The sequence below is a fragment of the Chrysochloris asiatica genome, unplaced genomic scaffold, assembly GCF_000296735.1.
Source record: "Chrysochloris asiatica unplaced genomic scaffold, ChrAsi1.0 scaffold00047, whole genome shotgun sequence".
NCBI classification, from domain to species: Eukaryota; Metazoa; Chordata; class Mammalia; order Afrosoricida; family Chrysochloridae; genus Chrysochloris; species Chrysochloris asiatica.
The window spans coordinates 13205636-13226602 of NW_006408565.1; the positions used below are offsets into that span (position 1 = coordinate 13205636).

General features: G+C 40.5%; 1 protein-coding gene across 1 annotated transcript in view; it reads right to left on the bottom strand.

Moving 5' to 3' along the window:
* Positions 1 to 20967, bottom strand: part of CLIC4 (chloride intracellular channel 4) — a 103285-nt gene that overhangs the window by 15622 nt on the left and 66696 nt on the right. Inside the window, exon 3 of the mRNA XM_006862286.1 lies at positions 7083 to 7208. Within this exon, the coding sequence (XP_006862348.1) occupies positions 7083 to 7208 (126 nt within the window). The remainder of the gene's footprint in view (positions 1 to 7082; positions 7209 to 20967) is intronic.

Below are 20967 nucleotides of genomic sequence, written 5' to 3' on the forward strand. Positions count from 1 at the left end.
CTGTTTAAAAAAGCAGAAGACAATATATGCTGGCAAGGATGTGGCAAGACTGGGACCCTTCTACACTGCTGGTGGGATTGCAAAATGGTCCTACCACTCTGGAAAACAGTATGTATGGTGCTTCCTCAGAAGGTTGGAAATAGAAATACCTTATGATCCTGCAATTCCTCTACTTGGTATATATCCACAAGAACTACAAGCCATAACATGAGTAAATATATGCACACCAATGTTCATAGCAGCACTATTCACAACAGCAAAGATGGAGACAGCCTAAGTGTCCATCAATGGAAGAATGAATAAGCAAACTGTGGTATATACACACAATGGAATATTATGCTACCTTGAAGAATAACAAGGAAATTGCAAGCCACCGCATAACATCGATGAACCTTGAGGACTTTATGCTAAGTGAAATAGTCACTAAAGAAGAAATATGGCATAGGACCATTATTATAAAAGCTTAAGAAAAGGTACCTACACTAAAAAGAAGAAAAAAGAGAAAAGGAAAAATTCTTTGTTAGTTACCAGGTGGAGGGAGGGAACGGTAGAGCACAGGGCAGGGGGTAGTCACATCACAGTTCTGGTGTTGGGGTGAGCAACACAGAAGAGGGGGAGGGAGTCAGAAGTACAAGAACACTTAGGCAGGCTTGGATAGGCTAAATGGGACAGAGGTGAACAGTGATGTATGATTGAGGCATAGTCTGAATGGGTAAAAAGAGGGGACATAATGTTAAGATGTTTTGATTGTTAATGTTATTTGTTTCCCTTACTTACTATTGTAAAACAGATACTTGAGGGGATAGAAAGGAATATCCGGAAACATGATTATAGACAGCTTATAACTTCAGCTGGTAACTGACTGGAACATCTAAAAGGGGTGCTAGAACTTGCCCAGTGAAAGAGCCTTTGTAGGGCATAAGACCTTAGAGGAAATCCTGATCCCCATCCAGAATCTTCTGAGATGGGAAATTCCCACTTGAAAAGACTAGCAGACCAGCCTGGACCAGTTAGGGGAAGATAAGATGCTTCTTGAAAGAAAGACCAGCAGAGAAAACCAAGAACAAAAATGGCAGTCTGATTGGCTACTACAAGAATAAGCAAGTTGTTCTCCCGGGAGCCATCAAGGCAAGCAATCAAGTCCCTTCAGGACAAACCCCCTCCCAAGACTGAAACTCAAAGGAAATACACGAGCAGGCATGTAAGCTTGCTGGGGACCACGCTGGTCTACTAGTGAAAGGAAGTGGAGGGAAAGCAGCAATGAAGAGGTGGGCTGAGTCTGACCAAGTTACATAGACCCCCATCAACCGGGAATATGATGAGAGCTGGTTGGCCTGAAGTTCGGTGAGACCTGGGGACTCCTGAGCCCATGGATTAGGACATGGCCACAGAGGGCTAGAGCCGAGAATGAAGCGTCCAATTGATGTGAATGAAGTGAAGGGATATGCACAAGGGCACCCAAACTTGCAGATAGTGCCCATTGGACCTAGATAGCTTCAATGACTGGATGTTTAGAACCCAATTAGAGGAAGGAAAAGGGGGAGGTTTAAAGAAAACAAGTGTAAATTCACTAAAATTTAATGAACTTGACCTATACTTATGGATGTAGTAGCTTTAAATACCAACCAAGAGAGAAAGAATTTTTACAGCAAGGATCATTCCCATCCTCTCTGTAAACAGGGTTCATAGGGATGGGAACTTAGACACTGGCTACCTAAAACAGGTGGGGGGGGGGGGGCGCACGCGCGCTGTAAAGGCATGATGTGACTGGCTTACAAGTTTTCAGGAGGGAGTTTAGATTCAGAGTGTGCGGGGGAAGGGGGGGCGCTGTAAAGGCATGATGTGACTGGCTTACAAGTTTTCAGGAGGGAGTTTAGATTCAGAGTGTGCGGGGAAAGGTAGAATCCCATTGAGTGATTTTCATCCTGTCAAGACAGGTCTGGTTAAAGGAGATGGGGAAAACACTCTCATGATTCAGTAGTGAGTAATTGTTACCATGATTAATTGTGACTGTCACAACTGTAAAGGTAGATGTTTTGTAGCAAAAAGGGGTGAGTGGTAGATCTTACAGACCTGGAGCGGAGGACCCTGGGACCATTAAGGGAGAAGAGCAGGAGCAGAGTGTGGGACCCTACCCAGAGAAGCAGCGATGCCAGAGATGGAGACAGAGATGATGACATGGAGAGATGGAGCAGCTGAGGACTCAAAACTCATGGAGGGAGAGGGGATATGTGCTGGCAGCAGGGAGCAGGTTTGCAGGGTGTGCCCTTTGGCTGTTTGAAGGATTATATCCTGAGTGTTTGGGTGCACATTCAAAAAAAAAAACAGAGGGAATAAAAGCAAATACTGTTGAATGATGGAGCATGCAGGGGATTGTAATTTTTGCAATGAAACTGGTATGACTGTAACCATTACAATGAAATGGATAGGATGAGTGTAAAACTGATCTTCTTCTTTTTTTTTAATTTTTATTGTGAATTGAGTGATAGTTTACATAGAAGAACATCAGTCTTCTATGTAAATAAAAATTAAAAGAAGAAGAAGAAGAATCCTCTCTTGTGAAAACCCTAGGACTAAGGTCCTCTGTACCCCTTCACTCCCATGGCTCCATTTTCAACCAAACAGACAGGTCAATAAGGGGAACAGGTCTATGTGGTGCAGTGGGATAAAGCACTGGACCGCAAGGTCGGTCTGAATCACAAGTTCAGTGGTTCAAACTCACCAGCCGCTCCGTGGAAATCCTCTAGGGTCCCTATGCATCCAAACCGACTCAATGACACTTAACAACAACATTGATGGCACTTAACAACAACAACAAAACATAAGGGGAATAATAACATTATGGAGCTACACACAACTTAGAATAATGAATCATTTGAGATCAAAGGGGGAGCATTTACCCAAGGCCGAAGTTCAGAAGGGTTAGGCAAGAAGGAAGAATGGAAACAGGAAGCACAGGGAAGAAGTGGGATCACTGATGTTACACTGTGGGGACTGCAATCAATGAGATGAAACAAAATGTGAATGAATTGGTGAGTGTCAATGAATGATCTGCTCTGTAAATCTTCATTCAACTCACAAAAGTAAAAAACAAAACTCCTAGAAACTCTCTTCAGAATAGCAACAACACATAAACAAGGAAAACAGCCCTAGAAAATTTAGAACACTATAAACACTTCGTAACAGAAATATCTTCAAGCATTCAATCCAAACTGAAAGAAACGCTCATCTCTAGTTATAGTATCTTTACTAATATGTCCAAAACAAAAGTGAGAGTGTCATAATTTCTATATATAAAAGGCAAAATGAAAATGTTTTTAAGGTCCCTTCCAAAGCTGTTATGTCTTAAAGAGCATTGTATGCCAAGAAATCAGAACAATTTGACATCAGCGCTACTATTTCTTTTAATGTCTATTCCTCCTGAGAAACAAGGAAATACAATAGAAATTCGTGATTTTTGTTGTCGTTATTGAATATTGTCTTTACTTGAAAAATGTAATGTTGATACAATAAACTATAGTTGCATGAGGAAGATCACTTTCAATTAACGTCTGAGGGCAAGTTGGCAAATAGAGAACTTCCCTCAAAGCTGACAAACTCTAAGAATAAAAAGGGTCCCAAAATCATTGCCATCAGACAGATTCTGACTCATAGCAACCTTGCACAAAATTTAAGGCTCTAAACTCTTATTGTGGGGAGAAAGCCTCATCATTTTCCCTGAGGAGCAGCTAGTGGGTTTGAACTACCAAAAACTGTGGTAAGTGGCAGGTCTCTGTTTGCCAACCTGCCCTCAGACAGTGCCTCCAGGACTCCTAAAAGGGATCAAGGAGGTTCAGAAATTATTTCCAATAAATTGAATGCCTGTTCATTATCATTCCTTACTGATATGCGTAAAGCTTTGATTTGTACGTCACATAAAGATCCCTGTTTCAATTTATTGGTCCTGGTGTGGTGCTACAGGATCAGCACTGGATTGGGAAACACAAGGTCAGCAGTTCAAACCCACTAGCTGTTCCTCCAAAACCCTGTACAGAGTCACTATGAGTCAGTACCTACTTGACGTCACTTAACAACAATTCTATATAAGCACTGGACTACAAACCACAAGGTCTGCAGTTCTAGCCGCCAGCCACTCCGTAGGAGGAAGATGAGGCTTTCTGTTCCCTCGATGATTTAAAGTCTCGGAAACCCCTATACACAGTTGCTATGAGTCAGAACAGACTCGACAACACTTAACAACAACAAAATTATATATGCAGCCTGGGATGAAAGTCAAGATACTTTTATTAATGTTGGTCTGGACATACAGCTAAAGGGGATGGAAGGGAAGCACAGATAAAAGAAGTGTGGGACTCTAAGAAGGACAGGAAGGCAGGCAGAGGATAGAAATAAGCTTTTAGAATATAGCATTAGAAAGGTCTGAAGAAATGAAATCTTAGGAGACATGGCTACGCAGGCTCCCTAGACATACCAAACAACTTACAGGCTAGATTTACAGAATCAAACTACTTAGAGCTTACTCTTGGGACAACTTAGTCAAATGACATAATGTAATTCACCAAGATAACGCTGCTCCATCTGAGTGTGGTACATAACATCTGGAGTCGGAAGAGCTTGCAAGCAGCCATCGAAGACACCAACTGTTGGTCTCTACTCATATGAGCAAAAAAAAATGAAGGCAATCAATGGATCAAAGAAGAAGTAGTTCACAGGACCAATAACCTACATGAACCACAACTTCTTCTAACCTGAGACCAGAATAACTAGATGGGGCCTGACCTCTCCACTACCAATCTGACCAGAGATACAACGGAAAGTCCTGGAAAGAATGGGAGGAAAATGTAGAACACAAACTCAAATTCCTAAAAAATGCCAGACCTACTAAAAAGATAAGCATCTAAAGGAATCCCACCCCCAACTATTGCCCTAACATACCCTTTGAACTTGGAACTGAAGCTATTTCTGCAGGTCACCTTTTAGCCAAATAATAGATTGGCTTATAAAATAAATAATGCCACCAATGAGTAATATGCCCCCTTAAATGGTAATCTATATGAGATCAAACTGTCAATAGTTACCCAAAAGCAAAGAAGAGACGATGGGAGGACAGGGGATAAGGGAAGCTATATTAATGAATGGAAAAAAGACAATGCTGACACACTGTAAAAACTATAACCAACAGCATGGAACAATTTTATAAAAACTAGTAAAGGGGAACCTAACCTGATTTGTAAATTATCACCTAAAACATACAAATTATCATTAAAAAAGTTTTTAAGACTTAATACAAAATTTCAAGCAGAGACCAGATTTGCTCACAATAGAAGATGAGCTAGTGGTGGTCAAAGGTGTCATTCTAGGACTTCAGCCAGCCTACCCTGTCCCCATTTCACTGGCTGAACTACCTGCAGAGCTCCCCACAAATAAACAGTATTATAAAAACATATCTGTTTCTCCTGCTTAGAATGCTTTTTACCTATTTGGTTGACCTGCCACCATTTTTATTTTTTACTAAAACTCAAGGAGTTCTGGTAGAGTAGTGGTTAGGAGTCGGGCTGCTAACCTCAGAGTCAGCAGTTCAAAACTACCAGCTGATCCTCTGGAGAAAGATGTGGCTTTCTGCTCCCGTAAAGGTTTACAACCTCGGAAACCCTGTGCCGGGTTCACCATGAGTTGGAACCAATTCAATGGCACATAACCACCACCACCAACAAAACTCAAACCTCTCTGTTCTCTAGAGCCTTTCCGACTGCCCTCACTCCCCTACTCCCACCAGCCCCCATTTGACTGTGCTTTCTGAGGGCAGGGACTGTGCCTCCCGCACTGGTGTATCCATAGTGCTAGGGGAGAGAGAGTAAGTGATTCACCAACCTTATTCCTGGAAATTTATCTGGACCTGATAGTTTTTTGTAAAAGTCTAGTTGTAAGTAGCAAGAAGTAACTTGGATGAGAGGGAAAGACTGAAACAAAACATTTCTGTTTCAGGACAGTGAACCTGAAAGAGGCTAAAAGAAACCAAAGATGCTTTGAACCTATGCCAAGATTACAATATGATGCTAAACAACATTATTAGCAATTCAAGTAGCTATCTTTAGAATTCATCTACTCCTAAAAAGTACCTCATATTATAAGGACTATTTGAGCACTCTGAAAGCCTTAACCAAGTAGGCTAATACGCAAGGCCTAAGGAGCTCTGGTAGAATAGTGGTTATGAATCCGACTGCTAATCTCACTGTCAGCAGTTTAAAAGTACCAGCTGTTCCACAAGAGAAAGAGAAAGGCTATCTGCTCCCATAAAGGTTTACAGCCTCGGAAACCCTGTGCAGGGTTGTTATGAGTCTGAACCAACTCCACGGTACATAGCAACAACAATAACAGTACCTAAAGCGTATGCTAATGCGGGTGATGGGACAGGCAATACACAAGAAGAAGGAGGTTAACAGAGAAAAGATGAAGGTAGCAGGAGACAAAGGGCGGAGTTCAAGAGTTGAAGTGAATAGAGGTAAATACTATTAACTGATGGTGTGTGGAGAGGATTGCGCTCATGGTAATGAAGAAAAGTGTTATGATTTGTTGAATGTAAAATTGATAATCTGCTCTGTAAACAAACCTTTACTCGAGTAACCATAAAAAGTTAATTTAACAGAAAACCTGAATCCCAAGGATAGAGTCTGGAAAGTCCATTTCCTTGGACGTGACAGCAAATCGTCTGACAGCCTGAGCTACACTCCTGCTTAAGCATTCCAGCTGCTCCGTTCAGTTTGAACCTGGCTTTCCCCGCTCCCCTCTCACCTCAGTTTGAGACTTATGACCTTCTATCAGCCTCTCCTGACCTATATAACAGGTCCCCAAACCTGCCTTTATCACACATCTTAGTCAGCTCCCCACTTTTCTTAGTATGGCTAACTGGCCTAGCTGAAAACCCACCGTGCCAGCCAATCCTGTCATTTATGTAGCATTAATTATGAATGACCTCAGAAGGGACTCCTAGCCATGCTAATTAACATTGTGAAAATTTAAGTACTCTCAGGATAAGGACTCTAAGGGTCAATACTTCCAAGCATATTTTGTTTCATACTTACTTAGGAGGGCATAAGATTTCTTCAAGAAATTCCTCAATCTTATTTACATCCGTTTTGACTTCATTGTTGAAAGTTATAAATGGTGGGTGGGTCCCTGGAGCCAAGTTCTGCAAGTCTGCAGGCTTCCTGTTAGGCAAAATAGTGGTCAAAATCTAATTATTTTTATATTAAGAAGGCAACAACTCTTTAAGTCCTCAGAGTGGTTCTAAATTTTAAAATATACCAAGATGAATACAAAACAATTATTTTCTTCCCCACTGAGTTCAATGGCTACAATAGTACTATAATTACACGCAAACCTCCATAATGCACACAATTCATGATGAGAAATTAAGAGTATAATTTTAATCTAAAGACAAAGTCCTGCATTTTCATTCCAAACTCAAGCTACGGAGTACTAAGAAGCAGTGGTAGAATGAGAAGTAAAATAAATATACTTGAGAAAGTCAGTCTCTAGTCTCAACTCACTGTGTAAAATTAGATAAGCCAGAGTTTCTCTTCATGGTTTTGCAACGTAAGACAAGAAAGAGCAGGAGATTCCTTTTCAATTGTATGATTCCAAATTCTAGTTTAACTTGCTTATCATTCTCCAGAAGTCCAGATTTACAAGGAAAAACATCACTTTTTGTGACCAGTGACAAAACTACTTCATATATAAAATACAGATCTGGCATCCTAGTGGTTAAGCAGCTAATACCTGAAAGGCTGACAGCTCAAACCTATCAGTCACTGCACAGGAGAAAGATACAGTAGTCTGTTGTCGTCATAAACACTTACAGTATCAGAAACCCTGGGCGGCAGTTCTACTTTATCCTATAAGGTTGTTGTGAGTCAGAAGGAAATGGGTATAAAATACAGCAGAGAGAAAGGCAAAATAGTATGGTGAGCAAGAAAGGCTTAAAATCTCTACTGCATAAGGATCGTGACTAAATTCATTTTCAACTTTCCAAAAACCAAACCCACCCACTGTCATCGAGTTGATTCCAACTCCCAGTGACCCCAGACAGGATTACTGAGGCTGTAAATCTTTCTGAAGCAGAAAGCCTCAGTTTTCTCCCAGGAAGCAGCTGTGGACCTTGCAGTCAGTAGTAACAGATAGGATAAAAAGCAATTGCTAAGTGATAGATAAAGGAGCTCTGGTAGCGTAGTGTTTACAAATCGGGCTGCTAACCCCAAGGTCGGCAGTTCGAAACTACCAGCTGTTCCGTGGGAGAAAGTTGAGGCTTTCAGCTCCCGTAAAGAATCACAGCCTTGGAAACCTTGTACAAGGTCACTATGAGTCAGAACCGACTCCATGGTACTTAACAACAAAAAAAGTGTTAGATATAAGTGAACACATATAAAATGTCAAATATTCAGTTAGCAAAAGAATTCAAAACTAAACAAAGTGTAAGGCCCTACTGATTTTGTCTAGTTACTTGACCAAACTTTAGTCAGGCTTCAAGAAGCATTTTAAATAGACTAGGCCTCAGTTTTTAGTTCCCTCCAGAGACAAGGTCAATCAGTTAGCCCTCAATATTAAAATAATCCTTGAGAAATTCATAATGGTCAGACTGACCCAGACGAATGACAATATCCTAAACACTAAACACTTGCAATTGCCAAAACCCATCTGCTTATAGATTAAAAAGGTTGCTTCATGCCAACACCAATTAAACTGTAACATTTCATACTTTGCCAAATGTCAACCAATCAGAAACTGTATCTATGGTATTGTGCAATTATGCCCCCTGAAACCCTATAAAAACTTGTGTGTATAATGAGTCGGGGTCACCCTCAGCTCCTGTTTTCAGGAGTCTATGTGAGGGTGGACCCGAGCGCGTTGGCAAACGTCGCCTTTGTCTCCTGGTTTTAGGAGTCTGTGAAGGTGGACCCCAGCGCGTTGGTAAATAAACCTCTTGATTTTGCATCGAACTCGAGTCCTGATGATCTTTTTGGGGTCTCCTACCTGATTAGGCCACTAGGGGGCCTAACAAAAGAAGACTTTTTTCCTATCAATTAGGAAAAACTGGAAATGGAAATACCACAGAACATGAAAATATGGTGAAACTAGTATGTTTACAAGTAGTTACAGCAAGGAATGTTGACATTGCCCTATTAAAATGCAAAATGGCTCACCTAAGTCCTGGTATAGTACTGTAGGATCAGCACTGGACTGTGGACCACAAGGTTGGCAATTCAAACTGGTTACAAATCGGGCTGCGAACCTTAAGGTCAGCGGTTCGAAACTACCAGCCGCTCCGCGGGAGAAAGATGAGGCTTTCTACTCCCGTAAAGATTTACACCCTCAGAAACCCTGTACAGGGTCGCTATGGGTCGGAACAGACTCGACGGCACTTAACAACAACAACCAGAAACCCTATTTTCAGTGTTGCTATGAGTCAGAATTGATTGGACAGTCCTTAACAACACTAACTGATAACACGGGGTCCTGGTGTTGCACTGTAGGGGTAAGGCACTGGACCGCAAAGTTGGTTTGAACCACAAGGTTAGCGGTTCAAACGCCCCAGTCACTCCTTGGAAACCCTAAACAGGGTCACTATGAGTCAGAACTGACTTGATAGCACTTAATAATAACAATGATTAAAATGGACACCTAGTGTGGCGCTGCAAGGTAAGCACTGGGCTGCTAGCCACAAGGTCAGTGGTTCAAACTCACTAGCTGCTCCTTGGAAACCCTAGTAGGGTTGCTATGAGTCAGAACCAACTCCACCATATTTTAAAAACAACAAAAAATGGTGCACTGGTTAAGCAGTCAACTACCAACCTAAAGATCAGTGATTCAACATGGCAGGTAGCCTGCTCCCAAAAAGATTACAACTTTGGAAATCCCGTGTGGTGTTTCTACTCTGTCCAACATGATCACCAGGAATCAGAATCAAGTAGACAAGTTTGTCTAATGATAATATATGAAGCATACTGAACCTATGTGAAGTTTTCCCTACCAAAAAGTTGAGCCTCTCTATTCAAGCCTGTGTAACAGTACGGGCTTCTCATAATGTGATCCAGCAGACCCCTTCAGGTGGTCCATGAGGGTTCAAACTATTCTCAGAAGCATAGATTCATTTACGTTTCTCATTCTATCAAGCATGTATAGCATGGTTTTCCATAAGCTACTTGGCATGTGATATTATAATGTAATTAATACAAAACCAAAAATGTCAATCCACTGCCTTCAATTAAAGAAGACACTGCTCTTGTTGTTAAGTGCCAATGAGTTGGCTCTGACTCATAGTGACCCTCCATAGGGTTCTGAGGAGCGACTGGTGGGTTTGAACCACCAACATTTCAGCTAGCAGCCCAATGTTTACTCTCCAGCACCACACCAGGACATTACAGCTTCGTAAAAAATGTAAAACTCTGCTGGTTTGTTTGCTATGGAAAATACTTTTTATTTTAAAATGTTACTAATAGGAAGTAATGGGTTTGCTATTATTATATTTAAATGAATTAATAAATATGCTAAACCTCTTGAAATGGTTTAACACCGACCGAGTATTTTGCTGCCCATAGAATCCTCAAAATTGCAGTCTGAGGCTTGAATTTTTGCTTCAGTTTAGCTTGAGAAATGCTAAGCATACTCTTTCCTTTTGATACTCTAACTCCAAGACTTTGCACATTTTATTATAATAATACTTTACTCTGTCTTCTTGAGCTGTCCTTTGAAATTTTTTGCTTCCCTTTTTTACATCTTCCTTTCTTCTAGTTGCTTTAGCATCTCTATGTTCAAGAGCAAGTTTCAGAGTCTCTTTTGACATTCATTTTGGTCTTTTGTTTACTGTCTTCTTAGCTTTCCTCATGTATGATGTTCTTAATGTCATTCCACAAGTCCTCTGGTCTAATGCATCAAATTTGTTCTTAGAGATGGTCTCTAAATTCAGGTGAGATATACTCAAATTCATATTTTGGCTCTCTTGGCCTTGTTTTCATTTTCTTCAGCTTTAACATGAACTTGTATATGAGCAACTGATGGTGTGTTCCACATAGGGTCAGGGCCTGGCTCTAGATGATGATATTGAGCTTCTCCTCTGTCTCATTCCACATATGTATTCAATTTGATTCCTGTATATTCCATCTGGTAATGTCCAGCTGTATGATGGTGGTTATGTACCATGGAGTTGGTTCCGACTCATAGTGACCCTGTACAGGGTTTCCGAGGCTGTAAATCATTATGGGAACAGAAAGCCTCATCTTTCTCCCGCAGAACAGCTGGCAGTTTCAAACCGCCGACCTTGAGGTTAGCAGCCCAATTCGTAACCACTATGCTACCAGAGTATATAGTTCCCTTTTATGTTATTGAAAATAGGTATTTGCAATGAAATTGAGGTTTAGAGGGAGTTCGTTGTTGTGTGCTGTTGGGTCGATTCTGACTCATAGTGACCGTCACAGGACTTCTGAGAGTGACTGGTAGATTTGAATTGCCACCCTTGAGGTGGCTTGTTTAGCAAGCTGCTACATCAGGGCTTTGGTGGTTGTGTGCTGTGGAGTCAGTTCCGACTCGTAACGGAATGAGTCATCAACTCGGAAATACAGGTTTCCGAGGCTGTAAATCTTTACGGAAGCAGAAAGCCTCATCTTTCTCCCGTGGAGCAGCTGGTAGTTTTGAATTGCTGACCTTGTGGTTCACAGACCAGTTCGTAACCACTACACTACCAGAGCTCCTTTAGAGGTAAGTTTATTATACTATTACCAGGATTGTTGCATAAGGTTTAAAACTTTTCGTAAGTATTAAAAAGGCAAAATAGAAAAAGAACAAAAAGCAATATGACAATATATCACTTCAAAGAATCTTATTATTATCCTATTATAAGAGAGGAGTCCTGGTATGTCACTATAGGATAAGCACTGGACTGTAAGGTCAGTTTGAACTGCAACGTGAGTGGTTCAAACTCACCAGCCGCTCCTCGAAAACCCTATACAAGGCATTATCGAGTCGGAACCAACTCCACAGCACTGAACAACAACAGTTATAAGAGACAGTCCTGGTGTGGCGCTGTAGGATAAACAATGGACTGCTAACAAAAGATTGGCAGTTGAAACCCACCAGCCACTCCTCCAAAATCCTATACAGGGTCTTCCTTATTCACTGCCCAACTTTCATATGCTTATGAAAATACCATGGCTTGAGTCAGGTGCACCTTAGTTCTCAAACTGACATCTTTGCTCTTAAATACTTTACAGTGGTCTTGGGCAGCAGATTTGCCTATTGCAATGTGTTACTTGACTGTTGTTTCCATGAATGATGGTAGTGAATCCAAGCAAAATGGTGTTTTTGACAACTTCAATCTTTTCCCCAATTATATGATGTTGTTTATTTTTATTTGTTCAGTGGTGAGGATTTTTGTTTTCTTTATATTGAGGTGCAACCCATACCAAAGGCTGTGGTCTTTGATCTTCATCAGTAAATATTTTAAGTCCTCTACGTTCTGGTGCGGCTCTGTGGGCTAATGCATCAGACTGCAAAGTCATTTGAACTGCAAAGTCGGTGGTTCAAGCTCACCAGCTGCTCCTCGGAAACCCTATACAGGGTCGCTTTGGGTCAGAATCAACTCAACAGCATTTAACAACAGTGCTTTTGGCAAGCAAGGTTGTATCATCTGCAGTTGTCAAGGAGTCTACCTCCAATCCTGATGCTACATTCTTCATATAATACAGCTTCTTGTATGGCAAAAGAATACCACTCTGGTGCACGCCTTTACAGATTTTAAATCATTCAATTTCCCCTTGTTTTGTTCGACTGCCTCTTGGTCTATATATCAGGTCCTTATGAGCTCAATTAAGTGTCTGGAATGCCCACTCTCCACAATGTTGTCCATTGGCTGTCACTGTCCAGAGTCTAAAGCTTTTGCACAGTCATAAAGCACAAATAAACATCTTTCTGGTATTCTCTGCTTTCAGCCAGGATTCATCTGACACAGAAATGGCATCCCTCATTCAACATCCTCTTCTAAATACAGTTTGAATTTCTGGCAATTCCTCATTGATGTGCTGCTGCAACCATTTCTGGATTGTCTTCAGCAAAATTTTACTTGTGTGTGATATTAATTATATTGTCCGATGGGTTCTGCATTCCTATGGGTAACCTTGCTTTGGAAAAGGCACAAATAGAGATCTCTTCCAATTAGTTGGCATACATGAGTGAATGTCTTTAGTGCTGCATCAGTTTGTTGAAAGATTTCAATTTACATTCCATTAATTCCTGGAGCCTTGTTCTTTGCCAATGCCTTGAGTGCACGTTGGACTCCTTCCTTCAGTATCATTGGCTCTTGATTATATGCTAAATCTTGAAATGGTTGAATAGACCATTTCTTTTTGGTACAATGACCCTGTGCATACCTTTCTTTTCTTTTCTTTTCTTTTTAATGTTTGACTGTGAATTCATCCTATCGTATATCGTTTCATTGCCATGGTTACCAATCCCCTCCAAGCATCATCAATCAACCAAAGGGTATACCCTGCAAGCCTGCACCCTGGTCATCAACACACAAGCCCCTTTCCCTCTCTGGGTCTAGAGTCTCCCAAGCCGCTCCATCTCTCCATGTCATCGTCTCTGCCTCCATCTCTGGAGTCACTGTTTCTCTGGGTAGGGTCCCGCACTCCGTTCTTCTCCCTTGATAGTCCCAGGTACCTCCGCTCCTGGACTGCAAAATCAACCACTCCCTCCTTTTGCTACAAAACCTCTACCTTTACATTTCCAACCCTCACAGTCAGTCCTGACAACAATTATTCACTACTGTACCACAAGAGACTTATCCCCATTTCCTTTCATCAGCGCCGCCCAAGCCGATTGGATACTACTTAGTGGCGATTCTACCTTCCTCCACAACCTCTGGATCTAGGCTCCCTCTTGAAAGCTTGTAAGCCAGTCACTTCTTGCCTTTGTAGCCACCACCACCACCCCCATTTTGAGTAGCCAATGTCCACGTTGCCCATCTCTGTCTACTCTGTGTATCAAGGGGTGGGAATGATCCTTGCTTGTAAAGATTTGTTCCCTTTTTTGAGCTACTGCATCCATAGGTGTAGCTCGAGTTCATCAAATTGTATCAAATTAATCTTTTTTTCCTCTTCTTTCTTCTTCGCGTTGAGCTCTGATCATCAACCTTTCATCTTGTTTTAATGCTTTCTGCATCATTCAACATTTTGCTTGTGTTGTTGTTGTTAAGTGCTGTCTAGTCTGAGATGCAGTTTGTGGGTTTGAACTGCTGACCTTGTAGTTCACAGTCCAGTGCTGATTCTACAGAGCCACACCAGGAGTCTCCCCCTTCAATATTGCATATCGAAACTTGAGAATTTGCTTCAGTTCTTTCAGCTTAAGAAATGCTGACCGTGTTCTTCTCTGTTGTTGTTTTAACTCCAGGTCTTTCACATTTCACTGCATTACTGCTTCGTTTTCTGTAGCTTCCTTTTTGAAAATTTCTGTTCAGCTCTTTTATGTCATCATTTCTTCTATTCTCTCAAAAGCAAGTTTCAGAGTCTCTTCTGACATCCATTTTGGTCTTTTCTTTCCTGTCTTTTTAATGACCTCTTGCTTTCTTCCTGTATAATGTTCCTGATGTCGTCCCACAACTCTTCTGCTCTTCAGTCATTAGTGTCTAATGCATCAATTCTGTTCTTGAGATGTCTCTAAATTCAGGTTGGATATTATTAAGTTCACATTTGGGCTCTCATGGACTTGTTTTAATTTTCTTCAGCTTCAGCCTGAACTTACATATGAACAGTTCCACAGTCTGCCCCCTCAACTTGTTTTAGTTGATGATATTGAACTTTTCCACCGTCTCTTCCCAGAACCATAATCAATTTGATTCCTACATATTCAATCTGGTGAATCATGTATATAGTTGCCTTTCATGTTATTAAAAAAAAGTCATTTTCAATGAATAAGTCATTGGTCTTCAAAATGCTATCATGTGCAATCCTCAGCATCATTTCTATCACTAAGGTCGTGTTTTCCTACTGACCCTTCGTTTCCAACCATAGCATTCCAACTACCAGTAATTATCAATACATCTTGATTACAGGATTGAGCAGTTTTAGAGTGAAGCTGGGGAAATTTGTCCATTTCATCATCCTTGACTTTAATGGCTGATACATACGTTAACTGGTCTTCCTTGTAGGCATATGATATTATCCTATCACAGACAGCATTGTACTTCAAGATATATCTTGAATTTCTTTCTTTTTTGGACAATGAATGCACCACCATTTCTCTTGAATTTGTCATTTCTGGTATAGTATACCATATGACTGCCAGACTCAAAATGGCCATTAATTCGTCCATTTGATTTCACTAATGCCTACAATATCCATCTTTATGTGTTCCATTTCATTTCTGACACTTTCTCATTTCCTTAGATTCATACTTCATACATTCCATGTTCCTATTATTAATGGATGTTTGCGACTATTTCTCATTTTGAGTTGTGCCCCATCAGCGAATGTGGGTCCTGAGAGCTTCATTCCATTCATGTCATCATGGTTAACTCTACTCTGAGGAGCAGCTCTTCCCCAGTCAAATTTTGAGTGTCTGTCAACCCGAGGGGCTCATATTCTGGCCTGTATCTGACAACGTTCTTCTGCTATTCATAAGAGTTTTCAGTGACTAACCACTCAGAAGTACTTCATCTCTCCTCCTTCCTAGTCTGTCTTATTCTGATAATTCAGCTGAAACATGTCCACCATGGGTGACCCTGTTCCTCTTTAAAATGCCGGTAGCATAGCTTCCAGCATCACTGCAACAAGCCAGCCAACACAGCACGTAAAATGGACAGACGAATGATAGACACCAAGATTAAGCTCCTAAATAACAGTCTTTATGCATACTGCTTGTAGTTCGAATCTACCAGTCACTCCACGGGGAAAAAGATGAGGTTTTTTCCACTCCCGTGAAGATTTACAGCCTGAAAAAAATCTATACAGGGTCACTGAACTGAAATCAGTGGCACACAACCACCACCAAATATACTGCTCAGTGAGACTGGCTATATTTTTCACAATGTGTCAGCATCCGCCTAGCTTCCCTGCCTCCCCCTTACCTTTATCATCTTTGCCTCAAGGTAAATATTTACAATTTGTTCTCATATAGATGATTATTTAAAGAGATCAGTACTTATAGGAGACCTTGTTTATTTTATGAGCCAATCAATTATTTAGCTGAAAGGTGAACTTCTTGGAGTGATTTCAGTTCCAAGTTTAAAGGGTATCTCCAGGCAATAGTCTCCGGGGATCCTCTTGTCTCTACCGGTTACTTAAGTCTGGCCTCTTTCATAAATTTGACGTGTGCTCTACATTTCCTCCCATTCTATCCAGGACCACTTATTGCATCCATGGTCAGAATGGTCAACAGTGGTAGGTCCCAAACTAATTTTAAAAAATTTTGCATATCTCACATGTTATTATTATCTAAAGTGACGTCATCCCAAATTGTCATTTCTGTTTCTTTCCTATTACTAGTTTTCTTCATATTGTTTGAAATTCAGCTGACAGAACTTATCTTAAATGGGTGGTACTATTTTGTATTGATTTTATTTCCTCCTGTCTGTGCTCTTCCTCTGACTAGTACATGCAGTCCCCAGGTTACGAGGGTCTGGCTTACATACAACCCAAAGTTATGGACCAATCCCTAGTGTGTCTTTCTTTGAGTGCAAACCCAGAGACAATGCACAGGAAGGGACCAAAAGTGCCCTGTCTCTCCTCAACTTAGCCTGCAACTGTTGGTAGTGGGGATCCTTGTACCCACTCATCCCTGGACCCCACAGCACCACCTCAAACTGAGTCCAGAAGGCAATGGCAGCATGCCAGGAGATCAGCGGACCAGCGCTGACTCTATGGGGGCTAGCAGGCTCCCAGGCCAGGCAGGAGGCTGCAAACATGGATCCAGCTTCACTTTACATCGTCCTACAAGCCACTGTTTTGACTCTGTCCAGAGCCTGTCATGGCCAGCAGTACACAATGTTCTGACAGGCTAAGAATAGAATTTGTTTGTAATCCAGGGCATGCCTGTTTTTCCATGTAGACATTGTGGAACGCTGGTCTAGTACCAGGTCGTTGGTGTTCTAGGTATAGATCCTGTCGCCAAGAGAACAAGCAGTCTGAGGGATTCTTAAGTTGTTGTTGTTAGGTGCCATGGAGTCAGTACTAACTCATAATGACCTTATGTACATCAGAATGAAACACTGCCTAGTCCTACACCAACCCCACAATTATTGCTATGCTTGAGTCCACTGCTGTTGCCATTGTGCCAGTCTATCTCATTGGGGGTCTTCTGCTTTAATCCTCACCACTGGGCCAATAAATAACATCAAGATAATGGAGAAAAGATTAAAGTTGTCAAAGACTTAATTTTGCTTGGATCCACTATCAATACTCATGATAGCAGCAGTCAAGAAATCAAACAACGTATTACACTTGAGCAAATTATTGCACAAGATCTCTTTAAAGCATTCAAGAGCAAAGAAGTCAGTTTGAGGACTAAGGTGCGCCTGACTCAAGCCATGGTTTTTTCAATAACCTCATATGCATGTACAAGTTGGACAGTGAAAAAGGAAGACTGTAGAAGAATTGATGCATTTGAGTTACGGTGTTAGAGGAGAATATTAAAAAGTATCATGGGCTGCCAAAAGGCTATGTTGAAAGAAGTACAGTCACTCATACTTCAGACAAATTATCAGGAGTGATCAGTCACTAGAGAAGGACATCATGCTTGGAGAGAAAATTGTTACACAGCGGAGTCCAAATATTCCCACTTCCCTGGATTTACACAGCTCAACATAAACCATACACCAAGCATTAATGCACAGCTTTTCCAAGCAGCAGACCACTTTATGCCCTCTGGCTGCTTCTGATATCAGAGTCCATCACTCTTCAGCCGAACTCCCTAGATTTCTATTCTCTATCTAAGCCACAGAGATGTTTACTTTGCTTATAGGTTTATAGGTTTCCTTCCTTCTTTTCCTAAGGACCACAAATGTACAGAATTTGGATAAAATAAAGGTGAAAAACTTTTTATTAAGTTTTCACGAGAGAGTATGTCCCTACAAACGACACTCAGCTTTACAGCTCCCCGGTCTTATTCTTTTCTTTCCTTCATTTCTCTCTTTTCCTCTCTCAGTCTCTCACTCTCCTCCCTCCCCCTCCCTGATCCACACACAGTATTTCTAATTTTGTTTGAATAGTGTCTGGTCCTCTAGGAGTGCATTCCAACCAAAGGCACAAAAGCTTATGAACTTACCTGATCAGTTCAAATTTCGTTTTCTAACTCAGCATCCTCCCTCTACCCCTAAGTTCTAAAGTCTATCTCCTCAAGTCAAAGAAAAATAAAACATGTTTCCTATCAACTTCTACAGGACCGTAGGCTTGAAACACGGGCTTGTAAAGTCAAAGACTGATTTTATTTTCAAGTTTGATTCTTTCACGGAACCATTTTTTTGGTCTAAAAATGTGAACATTTAACACAAAAATGATGGAAATACATGAAATTTGAATGAGGTCTTCCCACATTTATTTAAATAATGAAGCAAGCCTACAAGAGTCCAGTTACTTTTGTAAGTAACTCAACTTCAAATTAGAACTAATACTTTTCTATTCTTCATTTCACTGGTTTATTTGGCTTCTTCCTTCTGTTCCTTTTTTATCATGTCTGCCACTATAGTCATACACCCCAAATAATTTCTTACATATGCACATTTGTTCCCACTTATAGTTTATTTCCTCAACTCAGGAAGACGTTGTACACAATCTAGAATCCAGACACTTTACAACGATTTATAGTCTATATGCTTATTTTCAAATGCTGGTGTTTAAGAAGTTCTGGTAGGGTAGTGGTTATGAGTCAGGCTGTTAGCCTCAAGGTCAGCAGTTTGAAACTATTAGCCTTCCACGGAAGAAAGATGAGGCTTTCTGCTCCCATAAAGATTTACAGCCTCGGAAACCCTATACAGGGTCGCTATGAGTCGGAACCGACTCCACGGCATACCACCACCAACGTTTTAAATTTTTAAAGGTTAAAAGACAAAAACAAAGTAGCACAAAGTTAAGAAAGAATAGTATCTGACCAAAGTAAATCACACTATTAAAATCTGTATAAAATAAATAGGAATGCAGACATCTCAAATGGATTTGGACAGGGACTAACAGGAGTATTCTTTCATCTTATCATGAACAAATTGTGAACATCTGTAAAACAATTTGCTCGTTCCAAAGTTGTAAAACATAATCAATATTTTTTAGGTTAATGAGCGCTCAAATTTAATGCCTAAATGTAAGGTGATCATATGAATCTCTTTTTTATGAATTTTTTTTCCCCATAAGCAAAGGGGGTTGAGTAAAGAGGAAGGAAGAAAGGAACCAAAGCTTTAAAATGATCAATATTTGAGGGGGAGGGGCAGCCATAAAGAACAGTTATTACTTCTATAATTAATTATGATAGCTCTCTGAACAAAAAAAGCTAGCATGGTAGAGAAGAACTAAAGATTAAATTATAAAGACCTGGTTGAAGTACCAAACCAAGTAATTCTGCCAATTTACAGACTATGTTACTAATTAAACCACAACTTCTTTGTGTCTTAGTTTCCACATCTATATTGTCCTATGGATCTTGAAGATCTGTTGTCCACGGTACTTAACAACAACACACCTGTAAAGATCAAATCAAATGTTATAGGTAAAAGTGAACTAAACAAAATTATGCAAATGAAAGACATTACTGCTTTTAGTATCATATTAACAAAGCGTTACACAGGAAATAAGACAAACTCTATTTGAGTTTGATGGTTCCTAGCAGGTTAGGCATCATTAATTGGTGGCCAAAAAAAAGGCAAATTCTAGTAGTGAAGTGATTAGCTTACAGCTATATCAAGTCATCCATCAAATAGAGTCTAAGATTCTTCAACTTCTAGGTCTCACCTGGCACTTTAAGGTCTCAGATGTTTTGTTTGACCTACAAAGATTCACTTTACAGACGCTTCACAGAAACTTAACATTACAGAAACTGCTGCTTGAGATAAATGAAACTGAACCAATAGGCAGTGGTTAAAGATTTCATGATACCTTTGGTTTCTTTTCAATAAATATTCAACAATTCATTCAAGTGTTTTTTTAATCTCACTTTAGTAACAGTCAATAAAAGCAGGGTATAGAATTCATGCCTTGAGATAATAGCACAGATATTTGTTACTTTCGTTTCTTAAATTTTAAGCACCATAGTAACATTTTAGATTACATAAATTACTCGTTCTCTTCTAGATGAAGAAAAGGAAACAAAAAGAAATGAAACAGAAGGGCAAAGGAACCATAAGGAGTAATCTTGTAGGGTTAATAAAAGAAGTTTAAAAGTTTAACAACAATGAAGTTTAAAAGGCTTAAAAAAATAAGTCCAGCACAGGTATAGATTCCTGAGGACCTCGGAACTAACTGGCTCTTAATGGTGACCTATGTGAACTGGGTGACTCAGTTAGGGAAGGTGGAACTAGTGGTGGTGGGGGGTGCTGCTGTTAAGTGACATCGAGTCGGTTTCAACTCATGGTGACCCTGTATAGGGTTTCCAAGGAGCAGCTGGTGGGTTTGAACTGCCCACTTTGTGGCTCACAAATACAGAATTTAAATAAACTTCCACTTGAAGGTTATCTTAATTATCTAGTGCTGCTATGGCAGAAATACCCTAAATGTATGGCTTTAACAACCAGAAAATTATTCTCTCCATGTTTGTTTTTGTTTGCTATCGAGTTGGCTCAGATTCACAATGACCCTGTATTGGTTTTCCATGGAGCGACTGGTGGGTTTGAACCACTGACCTTGTGATTAGAAGTTCTGAATATAGGGTGCTGGCTCTAAGGGAAGGTTCTCTTTGATCACTCTGGAGGAAGGTCCTTGTCTCTTCAGCTTGTTTACT